The sequence below is a fragment of the Heliconius melpomene genome, chromosome 18, assembly GCF_056956725.1.
Source record: "Heliconius melpomene rosina isolate 202511_hmr_F chromosome 18, ASM5695672v1, whole genome shotgun sequence".
In the NCBI taxonomy this organism is placed as follows: Eukaryota; Metazoa; Arthropoda; class Insecta; order Lepidoptera; family Nymphalidae; genus Heliconius; species Heliconius melpomene.
This window is the reverse complement of record NC_140406.1, coordinates 3,278,455-3,297,393: the sequence shown is the minus strand read 5'-3', so window position 1 is coordinate 3,297,393 and position 18,939 is coordinate 3,278,455. Positions and strand designations below refer to the sequence as shown.

Genomic DNA, 18,939 nt, shown 5'->3' with positions numbered 1-18,939 from the left:
TTTCACCCCTTTAGGGTTAAAATTTTTTAAAATCCCTTCTTAGTGGATGTCCAGATTACGAAAGTAAACATCTGTCCAATTTTCACGTTTCTACCTTCAGCGGTTACGGCTGTGCGTGCGTCTTACCTCAGTCATTGAGGACAAGTCCTTTTGTATATATAGATTAATAATATGAGAAGAGGCCGTCGTGATTATAAGCTCGACGGTTGTGGATTTGTTTTTCTCTTGAGGAAATTAATGTTAGACAAGAAATAAGTCCAAGATAGATAGATAACAGATGAGGCCAATCGTGGCATAGGGGCACAATGACATTGGTGTGACTGTATAAGTGACAGGTTGTGGGTTCGATTCCAACTAGGAAATGAAATATTTAATATATGTTTGTCTTCGCTCTGGTGTTTAGGTAAAGTGCGGCAATGAGTTCCGCCACTCAAGACGCAGTGCCTACAGAATTCGGGCAGTGTCTTGACATTAGACCCCCTTTGCCTACTCTGCTGTGTTAGCGGGATACAGCACGCTGCTAAAAAAGGTTAATAATGGCAAAGGGAAATATATAATTTATATATTTAATAAATAGACCATTGATATGCTTAATTTTGACTGATAATTCATTAAGAAAAAAATCAAAATAAATACCTAATCATAATTTTCGATATTTGCTTGCATCAAAAATATATGTAAATATTAAGTAACACAAATATCTGTGTAAAATCAAACAACTAAATTATATGAATGAATGTAATAAAGACTTTTCGAACCGTAAGTATCTATATAATATTTTTTTTCTATTTTTTTTATTATATAATAATTATTTTTATATTAAGCTCTACAATAAGTTAAGGAAAATGCTTATTTAAATAATGGAGATGATGAGAAGCGTAAATAGCAATACTCATTCTGTTTAATCATAGTAGAATTTTAAAGCCTTTAATATACAGTAACAAAAAAGTAAATATTAAATGTAAGATTAAACTTAAATTAAATTATCTACACGCTACAGCTGGATAGGCAGAAGGAACCTAGTATTAAAACACACCGTTCCCCACTTTCCGTCGAATCCTAGAGGCATTGCGTGTTCAGTGGCGGAACTCAATTGCCTCGACACCATAGTGAAGAAATAGAAATATAATTAAATATTTCATTTCGTCGGTTGGGAATTGAACCCACAACCAGTCGTGTTAACATTAACGCTCCTGCGCCACAACTGGCACATTATGTGAATGTATAAAATATTCATTTTATTAGGTTTTAGAACAATAAATATAAAAGACACCAGAAACAATGATAAGCAACAAAAAACATCTTGGGCTCACTTTAAAACTAAAAAAAGTAAGGTTAAAATATATTTTTCATGTTTATGGCAGTTTTGCAGTCAGAAGTTCACTTAGAAATAAGCAGAAACGGTGTAATATATTAATAATTTACTTTATAATTAGCGATTAGTTTACGCAATAATTATAAAAAATACCTTATTTCCAATTGTTGGGGAAATTGGGATTCTTTCTATCTCTGGGATTTTACGTACACTCATAACTTTAGCTTCTTTAGTGATGCGCTCTACATTAGTCGATTTTTGATAAATAGTATCTAATAAATTAACAATATTCGTTTCGATAGTCATATAATCGATAGATTTATAAATACTTAGTATATAATCGATATTTTATTAATAGTTCACGTCTAACGATCGAACCTACAACCAGACCGTTTACAGTCACAATATGTGCCTCAATTTTTTTGATTTGATCTTATTAATATTTAATACTAAGGAGCTTAAAAGGCTTGACCATAAAAATACTTAAAAATACAAACTGGATGCAGTTATAACGACATAAATAGAAAAAATAATAGAAGTACATATGTATAAATCTTAATTTACAAATATCGTCTAACTAAATATAGAATTATATTGTTCAAATTTTTTTTTAATATACGTTATCGATAAAATATTTTAAACACAACACTAACATCTGCTAAAAGGTCAACTACTGGACACAACTTATAAACAAAGTACAAACAAGATCTCAGCAGTAGCGGCTAAGACAGTGTCACACGTGCATTGCATTTTGTTTTATTTTAAATTAAAATTATACAAATTATTTCAGTAAAAATGTCGAAATTATGTTTATTTGTAATTTTAGGTAAGTCATTAATAATTTTTATTTTTATAAATATATTAGTTTTGTATATATTAAGGCACCAATTTCTGGTAACGATACGAACGATAACGATTGTTTATATCACTTTGCTTGTTTCTTTTTTTATAGTTTTAAAATTAAACTAATTTGATTAAAATTGCTCTCATTTTCATATTTAAATAGGTTAAACCAAAAATGTCCGCACCTGTTGATTATAAAGGTCTCGACGAGGTTAAAAAAACAACTATTTTGTTTAAATTATGAAATTTTAATTAATATGATACGTTTTCAACTTCCTACAATTCGTAACCTTCTTCATGAATGAATTCATTATTCACTATAGATAGCTGTTTTATATTTTCCAGCTGTACTAAGCTCAGAAGCGTTTGGAAACCAAATTAGCTTCAGGCGAGTTCGTCAAACAGAACCAGAAAACTCCGACAATCTAGAGGACAGATACGGATGGAATATGTACCCTGGTAACCGTTTTCCTCCACGCCGTCCTCGCCCTAACCCCAACGACTTCCCTAATCAATTTCCTCCCAGGGAATACCCTGGACAAGATCAATATCCTGGGTTTCCTGGAATCAGTCCGTTCCCCGACCAAAACCAGTTGCCTAATCAAAACCAGAACCAAGGTCAGAGACCTGTAACACCTGCACCTACACCTGCACCCGGCGGAAATCCCACTGGGTAAGTATTTTCTACTTGTAAAGGTTAGAACAAAACTGAAGGACATTGCATACGGTCATTATACGAGACCGGTCGGAGAGGTGAACAACTTCATCTCTTGATAAATATTTTTATAGATGGAATTCCCCTGTTTGCCTTAGAATATTCGAACCTGTTTTTCATCTTTTACAAAGTTTATTTTACCTCGATATCTATAAAGAATTTTTGGTATGACGTTATATGAATTTGCATGTGATGTATTTTAGAACAACTCAGCTTTCGGAGACAGTTCGATCGTGTTTAAGAACCTGCCCAGTGACACCTGAGTACAACCCAGAGTGTGGTACAAATAACGTGACATATGACAACCCTAGCAGGTTATTCTGCGCCCAGTCTTGCGGAGTCAGTAAGTACCTATGTTTTTTGTTTATTGACGTTTACAATAAATCTACATATCTCTATATCATAATACATATACATACATAACATATCTCTATATCATAATAATATCATATCATATTTTTTATACTTTAGGAAGGTGACCAGAATGATAGTTGTATATTCAGTTTTAAATTTATAATTAGTTCTTTATTTTTTTATTTAAAACGCTAAAAATTATTTGCCCAGATATTTATCTAGACCAGATGTACATTATAAAAACTGACAAGTATATAATTATTATCTCACGTGGGTTTTAAGCATTAATATATTGACTGTTCACATCAATCTCAACAGTTTCTTGATGGAGACAATTAATATTAAATGATGTGTTTACTTTGAGTGAGGAAATAATAAGGAAAATGGAAACCACTTGTAGGGTGTTATTAATATACCTGCTAACTCTTGTATGTAGTTTTTATAACTATAAGGTAAAAATATAACTTCTAAGATGGTTTCGATTAAGTATGTAGGTATATTACGCTTTGTACAGTAAAATATGTAAATTGTGTATATTGATAACGTATTTTATATAATTAATAATTACTTTGGGTATTTTGAACAAGTTTGTCTACTTCCTTGTATTACGCAGTAAATATACGTCGAATTATTAATTTCTTGGACTAATGTTTTAAAATTTGGACACTTTTATAATGGAAAACAAGAAAGAAATTATAATTTTAATATTTGAAGGCCGTCGTAGCGCAGGGGCACAAGAGTGTGACTGTAACGTGACGGTTGTGGGTTCGATAACCACTCGAGGGAGTGAATTATTATTTATTAATATTATAATTTCTTCTTTCTGGCACCAACGCAAAATGTTTCCTCTGCCTACCCTGCTGTGTGCATGTGTGCAGTGTATTTTTCTTTTAATAGCAGAGTCTGCATGCATGATTGTTATATAAAATATTTAATTTAATGTCATTTTCTTTACAGGTGTGAGTAAGCTGAGGCAAGGACGCTGCCCCAATTCCGTCGTGGCTAATTAATATAGTATTTTAATATTAAGGTAGCAATATAAATAATTAAACACAGTAAAGTTTATATATTTTTTATTTACATCGAAACTTATATCTATTAAGTATTGTATGATTTAGTAAAATATATTTATTTTACAATAAAATAATGGATAGTTTGAAAATATATCCATCAAGCAGCAGGACTATTGCTACGAGAGGTGATAAGAGAATGACTGATATACACAAATAATTAAGGCTTCTTTTAAATATTATAATAGGCTAAGGCTTCTTATAATATTAGAAAAAATAATTTCACTAAGATATAGAGACTGAAAATAAATCTAAGCAGTTTGCTTCGTATTCGATAATACTTTTATTCTAAAAGCAGTATGGCTACAGATTTAAATGAAAATTAAAAATTTTGTTCATATTGTTCGGTAATCTTTGAGTAAAGTAAAATGAAATGACATAAAAATCCACATAGCATTTAAAATAATTTTCACATTTTATTTTATTAACATAATTTTCGATTCTTTTACGCACAACATTTTTCGTCAGGTTAAACTGAGTTATGTAAGTTTATGTAAGTGTTCATATTATATTGCATAGGTGTAATGTCAGATGTCAAGTGCGGCGCATTTTTTGCTGAAACTTAGCCTTAATATTTATTTTTTTGTTCTTTTTATTAAAAATTTAATATAAAGTTGGCGCTGTCAATATATAAGCAAGAAAAAAATGTAAGCCACCACCCAGTCAAGTTTCGTTGTCACAATGTTATTATTGATATAATGGAACAATTGAAACGACACATCAGGCGAGAGTGAAAACTATGAGAAAAATAAAAATATGAGGAATCGACTTTTATTTTTATATTTACATAAAAAAAAGAAATAATAATAATCAAAACTTTTGAAAGCTTTAATACAATGCTATGCTAGCTTTTATACAATATTAAATTTATTTTGTGCCGAAAGTATATAGCAATTGAATTTATTATTTTCTTATGCCATTCATAAGTACGTACATGTGTACTTATAATCTATATATATAAAAGGACTTGTCCTCACTGACTGAGGTAAGACGCACGCACAGCCGTAACCGCTGTGCGTAGAAACGTTAAATTTGAACAAAAGTTTACTTTCGTAATCTGGACATCCACTAAGAAGGGATTTTGAAAAATTTTAACCCTAAAGGGGTGAAATAGGGGTTCAAAGTTTGTATGGAAAAAAATTTTAATGGGCACCGTTTTTTATAAAATTTGAAATTTACATTTTTAAAAGTATTTAATTGAACACGTGTTTCATCGTTTTCTAGAATTCTCCCCCTAAGGGTGCAAATAAGGGGTTGAAAGTTTGTATAGGTTTTTTTTAAATCGTCATCAATTTTTATAAAATTTGAAATTCAGACTTTTAAACGTATATAATTAAACACATGTTTCATGGTTTTCTAGAATTCACCCCCTAAGGGTGCAAATAAGGGGTTGAAAGTTTGATCGTCATCGATAGATCATCGATTTTAATAAAATTTAAAATTTAGACTCTTAAAAATATTTAATTGAACACATGTTTCATGGGTTATTAGAATTCACCCCTAAATACGCAAGCGAAGCTGCGCGCGTCCGCTAGTATATACATATACATTGAATGAATGAGTGATTTAATTTGTATATCTTATATATGTTCATTTGCGGATACACATTCCTTTTAATGACCTTAGGGACAAGGAACTTTGGTTTACTATCTATATATATAAAAGGACTTGTCCTCACTGACTGAGGTAAGACGCACGCACAGCCGTAACCGCTGTGCGTAGAAACGTGAAATTTGAACAAAAGTTTACTTTCATAATCTGGACATCCACTAAGAAGGGATTTTGAAAAATTTTAACCCTAAAGGGGTGAGATAGGGGTTGAAAGTTTGTATGGAAAAAAATTTAAATCGGCACCGATTTTTATAAAATTTGAAATGTAGGTTTTTAAAAGTATTTCATTTAACACGTGTTTCATCGTTTTCTAAAATTCTCCCCTAAAGGGTGCAAATAAGGGGTTGAAAGTTTGTATAGTTTTCTTTTAAATCGTCACCAATTTTTATAAAATTTGAAATTCAGACTCTTAAACGTATATAATTAAACACATGTTTCATGGTTTTCTAGAATTCACCCCCTAAGGGTGCAAATAAGGGGTTGAAAGTTTGTATGGGAAAATTCTTAAATCGCCACTGATTTTTATAAAATTTGATATTTAGACTCTTAAAAATATTTAATTGGACATATATTTCATGGCTTATTAGAATTCACCCTTAAATACGCAAGCGAAGCTGCGCGCGTCCGCTAGTCTATATATATAAAAGGACTTGTCCTCACTGACTGAGGTAAGACGCACGCACAGCTGTAACCGCTGATGAGAGAAACGTGAAATTTGGACAGATGTTTACTTTCGTAATCTGGACATCCACTAAGAAGAGATTTTGAAAAACTTTAACCCTAAAGTGGTAAAATAGGGATTGAAAGTTTGTATGGAAAAAAATTTAAATCGGCACCGATTTTTATAAAATTTGAAATTTCGATTTTTAAAAGTATTTAATTGAACACGTGTTTCACGGTTTTTTAGAATTTACCCCCTAAGGGTGCCAATAAGGGGTGAAAGTTTGTATGGAAAAATCTTTAAATCGCCACCGATTTTTATAAAATTTGAAATTTCGACTCTTAAAAATATTTCATTGAACATATGTTTCGTGGTTTATTTTAATTCACCCCTAAGGGTGCAATTAAGCGGGCGAAGCTGCGCGCGTCCGCTAGTTTCTAATAAGAACACGTAATAAGAAAGCGACCTCTATTCATTATGAGTAATAAAAATAATATTTCCGTTTTCACACGTAAATCACGTAGTCGCTTAATTAAATGTAAGTACAATTTTATTTATGTGTATATAAGTATTCTATTGAATTTAGGTCTAACAAAAAATGTGATTCATTTATCACGTTATGTTTTTTTTAGTATTTTTTGACCCTTCCTTAGTGATATGTGATGAGGCTTAAGAATAATCTCTCCTCACTTAAAATCATCTATATATTTTAGTATCACAGAGAATCTAGTTTTTTTAGAATATCGTCTTTAATCAAATATAGGTATCATAAATTATTATCCCGATTTCTATCGATTGGCGTAAAAATAATAAAAGTCCCTCCTTGTAATATATCATGATTTTTGCCTAACGACACCTAAAGAAAGAAAACTGAAAGAAATATAAAACTATATAAAATATAAATCTTTAAATTAACAGTAAGAGGTCGTCATGGCGCAGTGGCACAAGTGTGTGTATGTAAACGAGACGGTTGTGGTTTCGATTCCCAATTGAAAAAATGTATTATGATAATTCTTATTTAATTTCTTAACTCTAGTAACAAGAAAAGCGCGGAGTTGAGTTCCGTCACTCAACACCCATATTATACATATTGCATAACATATGTAAAGTTTTATTATATCAATTTTAATGATAAATACGTTGATTATTTAATGTTAAGGCCACTCGTGGCGCAGGGGCACCGAGTGTAATTGTAAACGTGACTGGTTGCGGGTTCACTCCCACGTGACTGGTTGTGGGTTTCCTTAAAACGAAATATTTATTTAAATTTATATTTTCATTTTTTTGCTCTGGTGTCGAAGCAAAGCGCGGCGTTGAGTTCCGCTACCCAACACGCAATGCCTCTAGAAGTCGGAGCAATGCGGGGAACGGACTAACTTGAAAGTCAAAATGCATGTTTTGTTTTATGATATGTAATGCTTTTTATAGATATTTTGAATTTGCAATTGATTTTATAAATATTTTTAGCTCTATGTTGTTCTCCGCTATATTACGGTACGTAGTTGGTTGGCAGAGCAAACCTAGTGGTAAAAGTTATGAAAGTGCCCTATTTTCTGCCAAATTTTCTTGACTTTGCTGGTTGAGTAGCGGGGCTTGACAAGTTGACAGCTCTCTTTGTCGTATTACGCAACTAAGAAAATGAAAATAATTTATTCCTCCGATCCTGTTATGTGTTGTTGCCTGAGCCGTTGGGCCATGACGACCTCTAATTAATATGTTTCAATATAAATTGATATATTTGGAATATAATTGCGATGTTTTCAGTAAATAAACTAATGGTGATCGTAGGTAGGTTTTAAAACATAAAAACGATTAAATTAAACATCCTTTTAAACTCCAATAACCGTTCTGTTTAAAAATTGTTGCAACAAATTTAATTACTACCGTGTTGTTTATAACTTGAGGTAAAATCTTGAAGAATATTAACAAGCAGTTATTATTTACGTATCTACATATTACCTATAGGTACACATAAATTAACTAGTTAGTTGGTTAGGTTACATACTAATAATTGTGGTCTTTATATTTATATAAAACTACTCATAATAACAAAAGAACCTAGAAAACGAATATTAAGTCTTAGCTTCTGCAGCTATTAGCATCTATATTTTGCATTATTTTATTGATCAACTGAACTGAAAATTATTCAAATATAGGACACAAATGCTGGAGGAGTATATTAAATAATTTAATAGAATAAAAATCTTTTGTGGGTTGTGGTTTTAAAAATCAATTTGTGTACGAATAGATAACTATAAACTATTGTGATTCAGTGCAGGACAGTATAAAGGATGTATAGAATCTGTGAATGGTATTAGATATGACTTAAACGGAATTCCCTGAGGTGATTCGACAAGACAGTAAATACTCTACACAGCGACTCGAAGGGGCATTTTCAAATATAACGTCTTAGTGGTATTACTTCAAAGGTAATTGTAACAAATTAATAGACATATATACATAAAAACCTGAATAGGACACAACGAGGATGTTTGTACGAGTTCTACGTGAGTTTTTTTTGTTATTTTGTTGCTAATTTCCTTAACATTCATTTCTGATGTTGTTGATGTTTACTTTAGTCTAGAAACTCGGAGGATTGTTTATACTTTTAGAAAAGGTCCTTCATCAATCTGCAAGACCAAACAAAGAATCTACCAAAGTGGTGTAGTGAAAATTTAAATATGATAATTTCCTCACGTAGGCATCGAACCTACAACCGATGCATTTATAGTTAGATTCTATTGCTAATCCGTTAGTCTGGCTCGAATCCGGTAAATCCGTTTCACAGTAAATGTTAAGCAAATTTGTATGTAAATTGTATAAAACAAATCGAAATATCTCTACGTGAATGGAAACCTTAAAATGCCTTATCACCGCTCTTGTAAAATATCATACTTACCTTCTCCTTTCCTTGCTTTTTCTGTAATAGGTAAGACAAACATCCCATTCTATCTAGTTTATTGTTAATAATATAACACTAAACTAAATGGGACACTAGGATTTTTTTGAATGGGTTATACATTATTATAAAAGTATATTTTTGGCTCCTTATTGTCAATGTACATAGACTATATTATGATGAGTGATACGTTACTCTTTTTTTTGTTTGTAAGGTAGAGTTGTATTTTATAAGACGAATAAACATATGCTTATATTAAATATAAATTTTGCCCAGTTCGAAATTTAACTCCCAGTAATAACATATCAGACATTACGACGTTGCTTACTATCTCCCAATTCAATTCAATTCAATTCATTCAAATTCAATCTTCCCAATTAATATAACAAAAATGTTATGTTCGCAGTTTTTTTCACCATCGTCGTACTCCATAAAGTTATTTGTTATCGTTTTCACTATGAAGAGAGCTATGACGATGGGAGTTCTGAAGAAAAGTTTGAAGAAAAACCCAAATTTCAACAGATTCCTCCAATGAAGTACGATAGAGATCGTGACGACGGACGAGTGATTTTTCGCGATTACGAAGAAATAAATACGTGAGTTGCAAACAAGTTGTTTTAACTTCTCAGTATTAAATATATTGTTAAAGTAATAAAATGATTGAAATTATGTACTTTTTGTGGCATGACTGTTACTAAACGCCAAGATTGTCGGTTCAATTTAACCGAGAGGAATATTTATATTAGTATACATACAGTGTGCCAGTCGCGAAAGGTTCTAGGTTCGATTTTCACTCGAGACTACGTTATAGTATTACGCATCACATAAATAATATTGATAATTTCTTCTACACATATAATTTGAGTAAAGAAGAAAAATGGGGAATAGCCAAACCACTGTTTATATACTATAAAACTTAATTTACTTTTGAATGTGGATACGATATTCTAAGTACAAGTCTAATTCTATTGAATTAAGTAAACGAACTAATTTTCCAGCAAGCAGACAACGCAAAAGCCGTTCAATCTACAAACTTGTTTATCGTCGTGCGAAGTACATGAAGATGACAATCCTGTGTGCGGTACTAACGGTGTTACTTACGACAACATGGATCGACTGCGATGTGCTGCTAAGTGTGGAATAGGTAATAATAAAAAAAAATCTGATAATAAAACAATATTTTTAATATCAGCTTCACGATGTATCCCGCACATAGCAGGATAGGCAGAGGGAACCTAGTGCTAGTGAGGGGACACAATGTACCCTACTTTCCGTCAAATTTTGAAGGCATTGCGTGCTTAGTGGCGGAAGTCAACGGCTCGTATTGCCTCGACTCCAGAGCGAAGAAATGAAAATATAAATTTAAATAAATGTTTCATTTCCTGGAGTGGGAATCGAACCCACAACCAGTCAAGTTTACAGTCACACACTTGTGCCCCTGTGCCACGGCTAACTTCATATGCTACATAATTAATTGAAAGTCATAAAATAATTTAATTACTAAGAAATCTATAGTCTCCGTTCGATGAAATAAAAGACAACGGTTGTCCAAGTATTATATTGGCTATTAATTATTAGTGCATACAATAAGTTTTTCATGGGAATTTTAAATTGACTATGCTAATTTATATAATAATTAGATTAACCTTAGATAACGCGAAGTGATTTTTAATTATACATTAAATGAAGTGTTTTTGCACACATAGATTTTTTTATTTATTACATACATATTACAAACATGTCAAGTAATCTTTAATTATAAATGTATTTCCTTACAGATGTACGATTTCGTCACTATTCACCTTGTTCCGGCTGGAACTCGGCAACGTCCTCAACAGAGTCAAACGACAAGGCTTCATGTGTCTCCACATGTCCCACAACACCAGAGTACAACCCTGTCTGTGGCACTGACAACGTAACTTATAACAACCATGGAAAATTAATATGTGCCCAAATGTGTGGAATTGGTAAATAAAACCTTTTACGATTAGAAACACTACAAACACTCCGTTCTACACTTACAGCTAAAATACGAGATCTGCGTTACCAGATAAGTGAAATAGAAATTATTTGAGTATTTCTCCAAATTGGAATCTAACCCGTAACCATCGAGCTAACGGTGAGATGCTGTTTCGCTTTTGGGCAATTAATACATTTATTATAATACTTTTAGATGTTCAACTAAAACGACATTACCCATGCCCTAAAAAACAACTGACATCAACGGATTTATCTATATCAACAATCTCACCGATACCCATTGGACTAAGTAGAGAAATAAATGACTGTATACATTTATGTCCAGCGACTTCTGAATATAGCCCAGTATGTGGAAGCGACGGCAGAACTTATTATAATAATGGAAAATTAGAGTGTGCCCGGCATTGCGGCGTTGGTGAGTTTATTTTAAATTATAATATTAAGGTCCTATTATCCTAATGGATGGATCCTATGGAACTTGTGACAACCAGAATACTTTGGCAGGTAATAGATATATAAACCATAAGAAGCATAATATAATATAAATGCCTATTCAATTTATAGGAGCAAATTTTTTCATTGTATAAGAACAATTTACTAATAATTTTGTTAACTAAAATGATGAAATTTACGATAAAATTGTATAGTATAATTTATAAGGGCTTAGGAGTGTCTGGCCGGTCGAAACTGTTCTGAACTGAACTGAAGTGGTCGAAGTATTTGGCAATTGATATTAAAAATAATGAAAAATCGAGATAGCTAAAGCTAAATTTATTTTAAATTTCATATTGGATCCTAGTTACTAGTGTTAGATGAATGTATTTAAAAATGATAAGCGTTTATAATGTAAAGAAATAAATAATAATTTATTTCTTTACATTATAATCATTTATTCATATATTATATGAAATTAGTGTAATAATATCTCATGAAATATGTTTCAGATGTCACTATGTACAGAAGATCAAGATGTGCCTAATAGCAAATAAGAAAATATAATTTGTAGATACTTGTACAAAGTGCTCCGTGCCATAAAAAATTAGACTTACTAAAAATTACAAATTTATTTAATGGTTATTAAATTAAAAAAATATATTAATTTAATTACGATTCCTACCAATTTATTTTTTAAACCTTATATTAAATAAATTTGCATAAAAATTGTAGCGCAAGAAATTTACGCAATTAAGCTTTTGACTATGCAGCCTTAAAATCGATAAAAACAATATAAAATAGACTTTGAAGCCTACTTCGTCTGAAATTATACAAGTATAGAAAGAATTAAACATAAAACTAAATTTATTTATTTATTTGTGGGGCATTTTGTGTCTTGTCCGCACGCGCGAGTTAGGTTAGTCAAAGTTCAATCTACGCTCATGAATTTCAAAACGTTTCATAGCTTAACTCTATGGGGCACATTTTGACCATTTACTCAAAAACTATAATTACAATCTTCACCAAACTTCTTCGCCGGGATCACCGCGTCGTCCACAACGTTCCTGCAACATTTTAGAACTGTAGGTTTAACGGTTTAGGAGGAGTAAGTAGCATTACACTTTACACACACACTTTTGACCAGTAAGATAATAATAATTAGATAAAATACAGGTACACACGTAATATTTTTAAATCGATCTTCATCATCATTTTTTCCTTGATTTTAAGGTTGCACACCTCAAAACTGAGTTTATCAACTTGTACTCGTATATGTTGTAAGTACAATCATTTATCTACAATCCTGAAATTGATCCCTCGGTGGACGAGTCCGTCTAACACTTGAATGGTTGTTTTCATTGTTTCATTCATACCGTTGATGTTTATAGCTTCTTAATCTATTATTTCATTTATGGTACAATATTAGCGTAATAAATATTTTCTTTCTTTTTATTTTATTTTTCTCTATTTTTAAATAGATACAGTTTTACAAGCATATTATTTAGTGCATATTAAAATGTGTTTACATATTAAAATATGTTAAAATAAATGAAACAATTGCGTTAAGACTATTATATATGTTGTTGATATACTGATAAATTTAAGCATTAACTTTATGTCGATGACATATAAGTCATAAGTGATCACTTGTAAAGACCACACTTCTATCAGCTCCATAAAATTTTTTGCATGTAATCTCATACGTTTAGGTATATCGTAATCCATAACAATCTCATTCACTAAAACTTCTGTTTTATTACGTTTTAAAATCATTACTTCACATATGTAGGCTATAGCACCTATGAGGTAGATTTCGAATAAGGTCTGTATTGCTATAGCAAAAAACGAATATCCAAGTTCAGAATAACGAAATTCATATATGGACGACCATATCAGAAAAATAGTGTAGGTGAAAGAGGATGTTAGGGATACTAAGATTTGAGCATCAAAAATTTCATTTATCAAACTAGTCGCTTCTCCAATTTTGTGATAGGCAGCCGACAATTGCTGTATTCTATTATTTTCAGGAGACATATTTCCTATATAATTTATATTGAGTTCTAAGAATTTCTTTTTTTTCTTATTGTTAACCGAAAATGTTTCCTTATTTCTTAGGATGACAAAATTATGGATGTAATTGTTTAGGACATCCAGCCTGTATGACAATATTTTTATAAATATGTAAACCACAAATGCTTCCACATGTCTTTGGAAGTCAATTACTACCATAAATATTTGGTAAACAAAAAATACGTTTTCTCTTATCAAATAGGATACAAATGTCAACGTGTAAATAATCGTAAATATGCAAATGTCAAATCGAATGCCGCTACGTATGCTCTTGAAAAAGCGTTTGTCATTAGAGATGTTTAAAATGTGGTCCACCTTAGCTATAATCTTAAAGAGACGAACGTTGTTTTTACTTTGTTTTAAGAATATTATAATTGACGTGACATATTGTATAACAGGTATTATAAACATTACATTCCCAAATATTGAAATAAAACCTAAGTCGTCCTGGTTCATTATTGTTATGAAATCTTTAAAAACAAAATATAGGTAGAGAAATAGGCAAGTACACGCTATGACCACCGGGTATACCTTAAACATTTTATTAATGGGTACCAATTTGCCATTATTTACGCGATATCTGAACATTCCGAAACAATTTTCTAATTTAAACACAACTCCAAAAGAATTAAGCATCATCTTCATATCTTCATGTTCAGTTTTTATGTTTCTGCAATTTTCAACCATCTTTAATTCTTGATATTTTACGAAGCACACTGTTCACTAACAGTGCGACACTTCGCGATTACAGTTCGTTTGATGGATATTTTTCTTTTGTATTACGTTATTAGGGCATACATTATATATTATGCTTATCTATGAGTCATATTTCTATTATATTTATAAATATACGGTAGAATGTAGCGAGATATGTACTTAGACAAATGAAGTATTCGAATAAATTATTAATTATGTTGATAACTTTTATTTCTGACGTAATAACCACGTTTTCATATAATAATTTTTATATTTTATGTTAGTGAAATTAAAATTTCTTTCGTCCTATATGTTTATGTAGTAGAATTAAAAAGTTGTTTATTTTATATAACATAAATTAATTTTTAACAAAAACAAAAACCGACTTCTAACAACGAACTAAACAGTGAAAAATAATTTTACAAAGATTTTATAATTTTAAAGTCGGTGTCAAGCCAATGCTACAACACCCTTACTACAATATCTAATTACTAAGCCTGTTTGTTCTACTGAGCACCGACTTCAAAATTATAAAATCTTTGTAAAATTATTTTTCACTTTTTAGTTCGTTGTTAGAAGTCGGTTTTTGTTTTTGTTAAAAATTAATTTATTTTACGATTTTAAGTGATGGGTAGATCTTAAAATGATGCTTCTTGAACGAGTGGTGATGGTGGTGGTAGTGGTTGTCAACGAGTGGTTGTGGTTGTCCCATGTAAAACTTCATTTAATTAGGTATTATTTTTGTGCAAAGTAACATTTTGGTATATTAACAAGAACATACATAAAAAGTATTCGGGCGAATTGAGAATCTCCCTTTTTTGAAGTTGGTTGGAAATGAGAACATCCTCTTTTTTAAGGTTGGTTGAAAAGAAATGTAACGATCACGAATCTCACTTCTGACATCGAGTTAAAAAGTTTTTGCTTGTAACTATTACAGTACAATTTTTTACCAAAAAGAAACAAACTTTCTCAATTTTCACCGGATTCCATAATCGGAACCTAACCATACTTTCACCAAATTATCCTTGAAGTGTATCCTTTCAAATAAAAAAAGAATCATCAAAATCGGTTTGCGTGACATTGAGTTATTCGTCTATTTGTCGCGCACATACCTAATGCAAATTTAAGACTTATGTGATTTTCTCATGGATACCATTGTCAGACATGGACCAAAAAAAAATGGGACCATTCGGGAAGCTTCACCTTTCAAATAAAAAAAAAATTATCAAAATCGGTTCACCCAGTCAAAAGTTATGAGGTAACAAACATAAAAAAAATAAGTAAATAAATAAATAAAAAAAAAAAATACAGTCGAATTGATAACCTCCTTTTCTTACAGAAGTCGGTTAAAACCGGCATATATATATATATATACGAATTATCAATTAATATTTGGAATGGATCTATAATTTATTAAATTTTTGTCTGCTGCTTGTACATGAATATATAAGCACCGAGACCAATTCGATGGCTCAATCATCCTCCCAAACAGAGACCGTTATTTGGCGCTGCCTCTGAAAGGGCCCCACTTTCAAATTAGAGGGTGGTCAAACTGTCTTAACTGTATATTAGACCAATAGTCCTCAAAACTTCAGCTTTGCTAAAATTACGTAGGTCTGGTGGCCTTGAGAGCGTGGGATAAATCTTTTTATACTAAGTTTACACGTAATATTCACAAATTGAAAATGTTAAACTGAAAAAAAAAATCGTTTTAAATGTCTTCCTCGAGGGGATAAATTAATTTCTTTTTAGGCAAACAGCTCGGCGTTGAGTTATATTATTCATTACGTATAAATGTGTATATTTTATAAAAGGATATATTGTATACACGTATCTATATTATTCTGGACCTAACCTTCTTCTATTAAATCATTTTTGGAATCCTTTAAAACAAACTTTATTGACTGATATTATTTTTTCTGTCTATTAAACATTATAAATCATATTAAGTAATTCTACTATTAGAAATTATAATAAAAAATACATTGTCATCAGCTTACGTTGAGCTTTGCTCTAGAAAAGAGAAAGAGGAAAATATGATCTGATATTCGACAACCTTTTAATTACTTTCGTCCCACTAACCTATCGATTACCCTTTTAATTACATTCTTATAATATTCGTTATAATGTCTTTATTACCTAATTATATATTTAGTTAAGTAAATTAATATAAATGTTGTTAAGTAATAACTTCTTTTAAGAAAATCATTACTCGTTACCCATATAAATATATGAAATGCTAAAAGTTTACCATTCTGTGTTTAGTAACTAGAACCTACTAAAGTGATAGATCATTTTCATTAATATTATAAAATTAAAAATATGTATTCAAATACTTTGAGTTGTATTTTTTTAACTGTAGTTTTAAACGTAGTGCCGTATGGAACATCGAAAACATTTCGTAAGTAATTTGTGTTTTTATGTTTATTTGTTTTTATGTTAATTATTTTATCAATTTTAATATTTTTGTTTTATTTTTGTAAAGACAAATTCAACAGACCCTGCAAAGATACTTCTCCTCACTGTCTAAAGCAGTCCCTACAGCTTGTTTTACCTGAATTTGTAAACGGCATCCCTGAAATGGGACTAACGACTCTGGATCCTTTGGTGGTTACCAACTTAACTTTTTCTCTGCCTGGTGATATAAGGATTAACATTAGACAAGGTTACACAAAAGGTCTTCGCAATTGTATTGTTGATGTTGTCAGGTACTTTTTTTTTTATTATTATTTTTATTGTTTATAATATACATTTAGGATGTACATTTTTAATTATTTTAATTTTTTAGGCAAATAAATGAAGACAAATATGAAGTTAAAGTACACTGCGATATAGTGAGTAAGGGGAAATATGTATCATCAGGTAGACTGCTAATGTTTCCAATAGATGGAGAAGGTGATTCTTCAATTATTTGCAGTAAGTATCAACTATACCTACACAAATTATTTAACGTGAAATGTACATGAACTGAATACAAAGAATGTGGGTTCAAGCGATTCATAGTTCTCAGTCAGCAGTAGCCTTATCAAATAACGTTACTTTACAAAATTATGAGATATATGAAATTAAAAAAAATAAAATAGTTTAATTTTATTTATTTTGATGATACAAATTATATAGTTCTTCTTTTTTAATTAATCAAATTCTTTTAAAAACAACAAATGGAAGTTACGCTTAAAACTAAAATATAAATACGTCATTATATTTTAATTATTTTTCAGAAAATTTAGTGATCCGGTGCACGTTTAAGATTGCGTTTGTTACAAGAAGTAATGGCAACAAGTATGTTCAAGTTGAAAATTTCAAAGCCAACCATGCTTTTGAAGGGCCAGTTATTTACAATATGACAAATCTTTTCAAAGAAAGCCCCGAAATTAGTAAGTATTTAAAATAATTAGCCTTATTAACCCAATTAATTATATATTATTGCTTTAGGCCGTCGTGGCACAAGCACTCGATCAATCATTATTTATGAATATTTTCATTTTTTTGCCCTGCTACAAAGACAAAGCGTGGCGTTGAGTTCTGCCACTCAACACCCAATGCTTTAAAAATTTGGCGCAAAGTTAGGGATAGAGTGTCTTAAAACTAGGTTCTCTTTGTCTTGAAAAAAACTTGAATTTGAATTTTTTCCCAATTTTACTTATTTTTTGTTACGTTTCAGGTAAATTAGTACTAAACTTTATGAACGAAAACTCACATATGGTAGCTGAGGAATTTGGAAGTCCAATTATTGATTTTGGTATAAAATCAGTTTTAAGCAACATAAAAAAATTGCTTGATGCAGTTCCGGCAAATGATCTTTTTTATTAAATAACGAAATATACACAATCTACTTATATTTTAACTAAAATTTGCAATAAAACAACACAGTAAATTAATTTTGTTTATTTTTTCTAAATTACCATAAATTAAATGTTTACACGTTGCTTCGTAATATATTCAAAGCATAGGTAATAAGTAGAAAGCATAGGTAATAAGCACATGCTCAGCATTAGAGTGGATAACAAAAATAAATCATATACAACTCATAAAACTGCATATAAATTTGTATGTAATTTCTATATGTATGTATATTAAATGTAATTAGTTTAAAGTAATTTTTTTTTTCCCTAGCCTGCACCATCCCATTGTTGGGCAAAGGCCTCTTTGCTCTTCTTCCATTCTTGTCTATTTCGCGCTATTGAGCACCAGTCAGGCCTATAATGGTCCAGCTCGTCCCACCATCTCCGTTTTGGTCTGCCAATTCTCCTTTTAGAGCTTGGAATCCATCTGGTAGAAGATTTCGCC

At 30.8% G+C, this 18,939-nt stretch overlaps 3 protein-coding genes across 3 annotated transcripts; 2 read left to right on the top strand and 1 right to left on the bottom strand.

The window, feature by feature from the left end:
- Positions 1–2,012: 2,012 nt before the first annotated feature.
- On the top strand, positions 2,013–12,557 carry LOC146529208 (uncharacterized). Its single transcript, XM_085201894.1, has 8 exons — positions 2,013–2,141; positions 2,504–2,831; positions 3,077–3,216; positions 9,875–10,064; positions 10,467–10,612; positions 11,247–11,435; positions 11,642–11,863; positions 12,393–12,557. The coding sequence occupies exons 1-8, from the start codon at positions 2,111–2,113 to the stop codon at positions 12,425–12,427; spliced, it is 1,281 nt and encodes a 426-aa protein (XP_085058020.1). The 5' UTR covers positions 2,013–2,110; the 3' UTR covers positions 12,428–12,557.
- Positions 12,558–13,342: 785 nt separating this feature from the next.
- On the bottom strand, positions 13,343–14,951 carry Gr93b (Gustatory receptor 93b). Its single transcript, XM_085202214.1, has one exon. It carries the CDS (start codon positions 14,638–14,640, stop codon positions 13,423–13,425), a length of 1,218 nt encoding a protein of 405 aa, XP_085058340.1. The 5' UTR covers positions 14,641–14,951; the 3' UTR covers positions 13,343–13,422.
- Positions 14,952–15,056: 105 nt separating this feature from the next.
- Positions 15,057–18,683, top strand: LOC146529206 (circadian clock-controlled protein daywake-like). Its single transcript, XM_085202215.1, has 5 exons — positions 15,057–17,050; positions 17,135–17,357; positions 17,438–17,565; positions 17,871–18,026; positions 18,314–18,683. The coding sequence occupies exons 1-5, from the start codon at positions 16,972–16,974 to the stop codon at positions 18,460–18,462; spliced, it is 735 nt and encodes a 244-aa protein (XP_085058341.1). The 5' UTR covers positions 15,057–16,971; the 3' UTR covers positions 18,463–18,683.
- Positions 18,684–18,939: the final 256 nt, after the last annotated feature.